The following is an 8,701-nucleotide window of genomic DNA, read 5'->3' as shown; positions in this document are numbered from 1 at the left end:
TACAAGGAGAGACTGAGGGCCTTGGATCTCTTCAGCCTCTGCAAGAGAAGGCTGAGAGGTGATCTTGTGGCCACCTACAAATTCATCAGTAGGGGACAGCAAGGAAGAAGAGATGCTCTGTTTACCAGGGCACCCCTTAGAGTAACTAGGAACAACGGCCACAAACTGACAGAGAGCAGATTTAGGTTAGACATCAGGAAGAACTTCTTTATGGTAAGGGTTTTCAAAACCTGGAATGGGCTACCAAGGGAAGTAGTGTTCTCCCCTACCTTGGGGGTCTAAGAGGAGGTTAGACATGTACCTGGCTGGGGTTGTCTGACCCCAGCACTCTTTCCTGCTCAGGGCAGGGGGTCAGACTCAATGATCTGCTAAGGTCCCTTCCAACCCAAGCATTTATGAATCTATGAAAGCATCAAACTTTGCGATCTCATTAACCTTCCTAAAATCAACGCATAATCCCAACGCGCTGTCTGGTTTATGCACCACCACTAAGGGGTTTCTCCACTGGCTTCATGTTTCTCTGATAATGCCTCAGGCTAACGTTTGTATCACCTCTTGTACCACTTCCTGGAGTTCTTGAGGAAAATGTTCCTGTACTATCACTCCTGAGGAGTATGTTTATGATGGACTGCTCCCATGACTAACCCTGGCTCTTCTTGGAAAAGGTTACTATAGTCTTCAACCACTTGAATTAGTTGTTTTCTTTGTTCCAGAGTCATATATTCCCCTACTTGTGGTATAGATCCTCTCTTTTCTGGGGGCCTAACTCTTCCAGGTTTGTTCCTGGGTCTAACATATAGCCCCCAGGAGGGTCCTTTGACTGCTTTAGCAAATTTATATGAAATATCTGTTTCTCTCATTGTTGGCCAGGGTGAAAGATTTCATAATCTACAGGCTCCACCTTTTGTGTGATCTTGTTTGAGCCCTGCCATCATGCTAACAACTTGCTGTTATGGTTGGGGAGTAGCAGTAGCATTATCTCCGCCTTCCTTGGTAATGCTCATGAGGTCATCTGGTATACCAGGCAGGCATTACAAAACTTTTCTACTTCTTTATAAGTATTGGCCAAAAGTATCAAATTGTTCTAGTTAGAAAGTGTTGGAGCACGCATTGGGCACATGTATAGGTGCTCATAAATACTAATTAAAGCAAAATAATTTCACAAGAAAAGAAGTGCTTTTCCTTCTTAATTAGAAATACAAAAGGGATATTTTTCAGGTACAAATAGTTTAATGTGCCCTGCAATATTCATGAGTTTAACTAATTATTGGAGCAGTTTACCAAACAACAACAACAAAACATACCAAAGGATCTGTTGGATGCTGCATCATTTGAAGTCCAAGTTATATTTCAAAGGTTCAAAGCAGTATTTATGGATGAAATACTATGTTCTGCTTCACCCAAGATGTGAGACTGAAGATGACCATAAAGAGCCCCTTCTGTGCTTAACATCTATGACTCTATGAATCCACTGTTTTTGGTTTCTGTTTATTTATTTATTGTCATTAACTTTATGGCAGGAGAAAACAGCTGCACCTTTCATGCTTTCAGTCTAGCGTTTTCAAAGGGTCCTAAAGGAGTTACACACCAACAGATTTAATTTTCATAAAATGTATGCACCTAATTCCCCCAGACCCTTTTCAGAATCCCAGCCTTTTCCAGTAAGAGGTATTTAATACATCTCTAAAGGGCCATATTTTTTCAGAGGGTTCTATGGGACTGATGTAGATTTAGAAGTCTACAAGCACGTTTGCCACTGAAATATTGTTATAAATGTTTTCATTAATAGACTTGCCTATAAGATTAACTGAGGCTCCAAGGAAGTAATGGCTTCAAGCTGCAGCAGAAGAAATTTAGGTGGGAGATTAGGAGGAACTTTTTGACTATGGGGAAGTCAACCATTGGAACAGGGTAGCTAGAGAAGTTGTGCAAACTCCATCCCTGGAAATGTTCAAAAGCAGATTAGATAGAAACTTGACTGAGATGTTTTAGTGAGGAATGATCCTGCCATAAGCAGTGGGCTGGGCTAGCTGACCTCATGAGGTCTCTTTTACTCTTAATTTCCTATGAGCCTAATTAGTGCTCATATTTACAATGCAAACAACTATGTTTCAGTACTCAAGAAAAATACAATCTAATTGGAGAAAAACAGCTTCACAATGCCTTTGACAAAAATTTTGGTATTTGTAGAGAGTTTTTAATGCATTTAGTTACAACCCACTTCAAAACTGCTTTACAGGTGCATATGAATAAAACGTCATTTAATTGGTAAATACACTGCTTCAGTAGAACCTTATAAAAATAAAAGAAATTCAGTTTACTTGTAAAGCATTCGGTAGAAAGGTCTTCTGCAATATCTGAACTTTATTACATAATTATTTTTAGCATACAGGGATATTACACTTTTACAATATTTCTTAAGGCAACAAAGAATGACCTTTTTTATGTCAATTTTTTGACTGAAGCAGCAAGTATTGTTCTGTCTGCCTGCAACATGGAAAGTATTTTCAGCTTTCTTATTCTAATAGTTAGCTATTTTTGCTAAATTTCTATGTTTCAGTGGATGTACTTCTCTAATAATATGATTATCATAGTAAACTGAATGATGGAAATACGGGGTAGGAAAGATTTTTATAAAGCAGAGAAAATCAACAAGAATATGAATACAGAATCATTCATTCAGAATCTTAAGTAAGCGTTTGCCATTAAGAGTGCTCACAGCCAACATTGATGAATACAGCCTCAGAGTTAACATGCTTATTTATCCATTAGAGATCTACTACTGAAACATAGCCCCTGCTTCTGACTTAACAGCAATCTTCTGTCAAGATAATGTGTACCCTGACATTTCCTGTCAGATTACAAAATAACATTTGGGATACTGGAGGACTGCAAATTTCTAGTTTTACCACCCTGGTGCAGACTTAAGTTATCTGAACACAAGTTAGGTAGCATGGCCCAGTTAATAGCCTTGATTGACATGGCATAACTTTGAGATAATCAGAAGCCACTTAGTATGAAACAAGAAGCTTTAATTTGCAGACACTTATGTTTTAAGTGTCCTTAGTATGGTTTAAGTGTAACATGCAACTTCACCCTTAGGTACCTAAAGATGGGTTAGGCAGTACTTTGTTGGTGTTCTGGTAGCAGGGGCTTTGCCTATGCCAGAACAGAGTGGTAAGGAGCTATGCCAGAGCTGGGCGACAGGGAGCTGTTCTTGTGCTGCATCTGGGAAATGGGTAGAAGTGGTGTCTGGGAAAACGTGCAGTAGCAGCCATTAAGTCAGAACTCCAGCTCGCCTTGGACTAGAGCCAGATTTTTCCAGTCCCTGGCTTTGAAACATTGCCAACCTCTGAATTAGAGAGTTAGGTGGAAGTTAGTCATTTCCCCACCACCAATTTGATTTATAACTGAGCATAGGATGGACTGAGACACCCAGGCATCTGATCTGGGTCATTTCTGAACATTTTCAGAACCGCAAGTCTTGGCATCTTTTATGACCAAACTGGACATGCGTAAGCAGTTTTGCAGCAACTCAGCAGGGCTGATTTGAATCAGTCTTTGGAATTAAGACACCATGGGCACTTTTGCCAGTGCTCCAGGGATGGGGGTAGGGGGGCGCTACTTTAATTACAGAAGCTTTGAGAGCTGCTCTAATTAAAGCACTGCAGCATCTCATGTATCAATGTCCTTGCACTTCAAAATGGTGGCAGGGTGCTTGAAATAAAGCTTGTTTGATGAGCTTTAGTTCAAGCACCTTCACTGCCATTTTGAAGCACGGGGATGCTGATGCACAAGATATGGGAGGCTGCTGGAGTGTGGTAATTGCCATAACCTGAAGGTTATCAATAGGCTCAGTGATATTATCATAAGTTGAAGGGAAAGACATGGAAAAGGCAGTTTGTGATTTATCTAGCTGACTACCATAATTTTCATTCAGTATGAATGCAATTAATTTTCCTTCTTAGGGGCCTCCTTTTCACAGATATAATTGTCACAATTCCTGAGATGGTATAAGAGGCCTATTTCACAGAACACTGAAGCAAATAACTCCTGACAGCCCTTTGAATAACAATGGCAGAAACCTCCTCCTGTTTCCTTCTAAGAGTAGTTGTGATTGGTTTGCAAGAAGTTTTGGATGGGTTGGCAGCCATAAACCTTTCCTCCATCTGTACTCTCAGAGCATCCATATCCCCAGATTCTCCTAACACTCGTTTGGTAAAAGCAAACAAGATATCCAAGCAATGGATCTTCTCTCCGCTGACCATGGGAAGGTCCATTGCTATAAGCTCAAGGTAGTTTGGTTTTGGTATGCGTAAGGGTTCTGCCAAAGCATCTGCAAAGTCTGAAAGTGCAGAATACTTAATAAACTGAGTTGCTTCAGGATCAAATTTTCCCCAGATTTCATAAAATATATCAAAGTCATCCTCACTTAGAGGTTCTGTGCTTTCTTCAGTAGCAACATTGAAGTTTTCTAAAATAACAGCTATGTACATGTTTACAACAATGAGAAATGTTATGATGATATAACTAACAAAAAATAGAATACCTATAGAACGGTCTCCACAACTAACATTTAAATTTGTTAGATTTAAATTTGGAGCACATGAAGTGCTATTTAACAAAGGGTTCAGAAGCCCATCCCACCCAGCTGATGTTGTAATTTGGAAGAGACAGAGCATGCTGCCAACAAAGGTTTGGAAGTTGAAAATGTTATCAATCCCGCCAAGCCAACCAACACAGGCAAAATTATTCATGCCAAGAATAGCATAAATATACATGACAAAAAACAATAACAGACCAATATTGAACAGAGCAGGAAGGGACATCAATAATGCGAAAAGGAGCGTTCTAATTCCTTTAGCTGCTCGAATTAGTCTTAGGATTCGGCCAATCCGTGCCAAGCGAATAATTCTCAAAAGCGTAGGAGAGAGCAAAGTCTCAAAGGCTCCAGCAAGTGCCAAACCTTTAAAGGAAAAGAGAGGGGGAAAAAACAACAATAGAATTATGCTACTAATTCGGTGAAGATTGCAGGTATATAGGAACATGTTGTTATTTGTTATATATTAGGTATTTAGGTGTTACAAGTTAGAAGTGATAATGTCCTGTCAATTTAGGCAAAACTGTTGCTGTCCTTGACACTTTAAGGGGAAAGCTACACTGTTAAATTTTATGATCCGTCTGAAGTTTATAAACAAATCAAAACTCCTTTAAACATTAAATGAACACATAAAAAACTCCTTAAAATAACTAAGATGGATTATTGCTTTCATTCTGTGGGCATTATTGTGCTGAGCACCTCAAATATATGGGGTTTATTCAGATCTACTTCCATGCTGGATTCAGGAGATTTTTTTACTAGGTGTAGCCTTGTAGGCTATGGCACATGAAGTCTTGTTTTCCCTCTTCTATTTCAGGGAGAAGATGATCCTCAATAGTCTGTTTTTGCCCAGGACAGAGAAAGACAACAGCATTGTCAGTGTTGATAAAGATTCTCTTACTACATATAGATAGAGCCTAGGGCTCAGATCTTATTCTGCCTCTAAGTTGTTACTGCTAGCCCAACATGTACATAGCTTGCCTCTAGAGCAGTGGTTCTCAACTTTTTTAGGCTTGAGGCATCCCTCAGAAAATGCCAGCTTTTAGCTTTCACTCTTTTCTGTAAAAAAAAAAAAAAAAAAAAAAAATTATAAAAAAATTTTTTTTTTGAAAAAAAAAAAAAAAAAAATTTAAGAAAAATTTTTTTTTTGAAAAAAAAAAAAAAAAAAATTTAAGAAAAATTTTTTTTTTGAAAAAAAAAAAAAAAAAAATTATAGAGAAATTCTTCTGTTGCAAAGAACTCAGAAAGACCACAACAGGGCAGAATGTTTTTAACACTGTGGATTCCTGTTTGAAACTTCTGGCTTCATTTTGTTAATCATGTTTGCACACTGAGGCATGCGAAGTATTTTCTTGGGTGGTATCTGGTTCCTGTCACTTTTGATATACAGGCTGTTGGAGTCCAAAGACAACTCAGTTTCCAAAGGCAACTCAGAAAAAACCATTCAGATCCATGTTCAGTGGCAAAAGCTCAGAAAGTTTACTGTCTTCAGACAGTATATCAGTTGGGCTAATTCAGAGTCAGTTCAACCTGGTGAAGCTTGTCCTTGACAGGTATGGACATAGTATGTTGTTCTCACTGCCCTAGGTCTCTACAAGAGACAAGTCTCCCAGCCCCTGTATTTATACTTGTGTGCACCTGCCCCTCCCCACCACCATCTTGTGCTAAATCTTATATCTCTCTGTCAAGATGTTCATCGTTACTTGATTTGTTTACAAAGTATTACACACCTAGACTTTGTTTCTTATCTCTGTCTCATTAGTGAGTTTTTACTTTTTTCATTCATCAAGTTTTTCAGCTTTTCTCTTTCAGCTTTTCTCTCTCTAAATAAGTGTCTTTTTGCTCATTAGTGTTTTCATATTTTTCTTTCTTATCTGGTCATCCAGTGGTCATGAGGACCCTTTCTCCTATACTGCTTTTCAGCATTGTAGCTTAGCATTATTATGAACTAGCACAACCAGAACTCCTACAGCAGTATTAACTTTGTATGTCACCCTTGGGCAAGACACTGCTGGGTGCCAACAAACCCTAGTTGAGAATCACTGCTCTAGAGCAGGGTTTCTCAGCTGGTGGGATGTGAAGGTCCTTTACATGGGACTCAGGTGGTGGTGCTGAAAGAAGAAGTGCCATTGTGGGACTTCCAGTTTCGCTTTTGCGTGCTTTGATCGGCTGCTAGGGGATCCTCCCCCCTGCTCTTTTTACTGGCACCTGGGGACCCTCCCCCACCGCTTGTTAACGGGTATGACCAGGATTTTTTGACCTTACGTAGGTGGGACGTAATGTGCAAAAGGCTGAGAACCACTGCTCTAGAGTATGGTCTTCTTCCACCCAGAGAAATGCATAGTCCTCTCACTCTGCCAATAGACAGCCTTATATATCTCCAAACCACAAAAACAGTGAGTCATCTACAGCAAATGGGAAATACTAGGCAAAGCAGTTTCTGATTTCCTATATCCTATTAGGGATCAAATCCATGGTGTATCCTTTATACCTCCCAGTGCAGGGAGAGCCCAGGGTCATGAGCCTGAGCTCCCCCTGCACTGGCAAGGAAGGCGACCATAGTTTCATGGCCAGGCCAACAACTGATTGTTCTGGCTCCTGTTCCCAATGCCTCATTGTATTAGGACTATTTTATCTAGTGCTTATTTTGTCCAGAGCTTCCTCCCTCCCAACAACTCGTTTATGTAGTCAGGCTACATAATGCATACTGTTCTCCTGGGTACATGGCTTTTGCATTACTTTCTACCCAGGTGTTAAATTTTCCTTGTAATAATTTTACTGATCATTTAAGGTCGTGTTAGAATGATGATGTTGCTGTGATGGTCCAAGAAAAATGCAAGAGGTAGGGATTCTTGTGGGTGATAACTTCTGTTGGGCAACCGTATAGTTGGGAGGGATACAGGCGAGCTGTTGGGCAGCAGGTAAATTTCTTTGGGTAAGAGGGAAAAAAGACAGTTTCAGCTAAATAGAAGGTAGAATAAAAGCCTGTGAAAAAACTCTGTATTTAAATAAAAATAGTATAAAGAAAGACAGTCTCAGGGAGCTGACAGCAAAACACCTTCAAAAGACAGGTCTGGGAACAGAAATTCATTGGCTTACTCAATACTAAGGCCTCTTTTACAAGTTATATTTATGCTATGATGAACATGTTAATCACAGCATAAATGGCAAGGTTGTACCCAATTTAGGGCACTGTAAAATGGCAAACCAGTCTTAAAAATGTACTATATATAACGTAGAATCTTATGACTGGTTTGTATGGCACCTTATACTGAAGATGTAACAGGGCTAGGACTGGGACTGACAATCAGTTGTTGGCCTGGCCCTGGATTTATAAGCTTAGACTTATGACCCTGGGCTCCCCCTGAACTGGGAAGTATAAAGGGTACATCATGGATTTAATCCCTAATCCCAAAATTGTATTTCATGTCATGCACATGTGGCATGGCAGAAAACATGAATGTTAGGATTGGGGATCAGATCCCATAGCATCTTTAAATGAATGTGTGCCAAGGGCCTTAAAACCAGGGACTTAAGAGGTATTGACTTTACTGCCCATTATAATCAACCTGCTCCCTACTAACCTCTCTGCACTCCATAGGGGATAACAATCCTCTTTAATGGTCTTGTTCTTCATTATCTTGTCTGTTAGCTACCTGTTATCCATCTACAGAAATCCTCACCTTGTGAAGTGTAATTTAAGGTATGTATTTCCCTTCTGTTATACCAGATGAGTAGCAGAGAAAAATACGGATTTCTCATTTTAAGGGAGAAACACATGGATTTCACACTTTTGAAGACAGCTCTCTGCAGGCTGGCAGAGTTTCAGCCTGCAAGGGGCTGCAGGGAGTGGGAGGGGGCCAGTCAGGCAGGGGGCACCACATGCATGTGTATGCACATGGCCGCCAGGCAGCCTGAACAGCAGCTCCCACAGGTAAGTCTGGTGGGGAGGAAGGGGGGGATTAAGGCCCTCATAGGGAGGGAGGGAGGGATTTGGGCATGCCTGGGGGGCTTGGGGCCCTGAGAGCAGAATGTGTGGCTGCCAGGCCCTGGCAGGGAGCAGGACAGGGCTGCAGGCAGCTTGTTCGGGGGGGGGGGGGG

General features: G+C 40.5%; 1 protein-coding gene across 1 annotated transcript in view; it reads right to left on the bottom strand.

Annotated features, from left to right (window-relative positions):
* Positions 1–3,785: 3,785 nt before the first annotated feature.
* The window catches only part of LOC109291211 (sodium channel protein type 5 subunit alpha-like), a 12,008-nt gene continuing 7,092 nt past the window's right edge, over positions 3,786–8,701 (bottom strand). The window contains exon 3 of the mRNA XM_019508098.1: positions 3,786–4,966. Within this exon, the coding sequence (XP_019363643.1) occupies positions 4,023–4,966 (944 nt within the window). The 3' untranslated portion in view covers positions 3,786–4,022. The remainder of the gene's footprint in view (positions 4,967–8,701) is intronic.

This window comes from Gavialis gangeticus, unplaced genomic scaffold, assembly GCF_001723915.1.
Source record: "Gavialis gangeticus isolate Ggan-Ray unplaced genomic scaffold, GavGan_comp1, whole genome shotgun sequence".
Taxonomy (NCBI): domain Eukaryota; kingdom Metazoa; phylum Chordata; order Crocodylia; family Gavialidae; genus Gavialis; species Gavialis gangeticus.
This window is presented reverse-complemented; position numbering and strand designations above follow the sequence as displayed.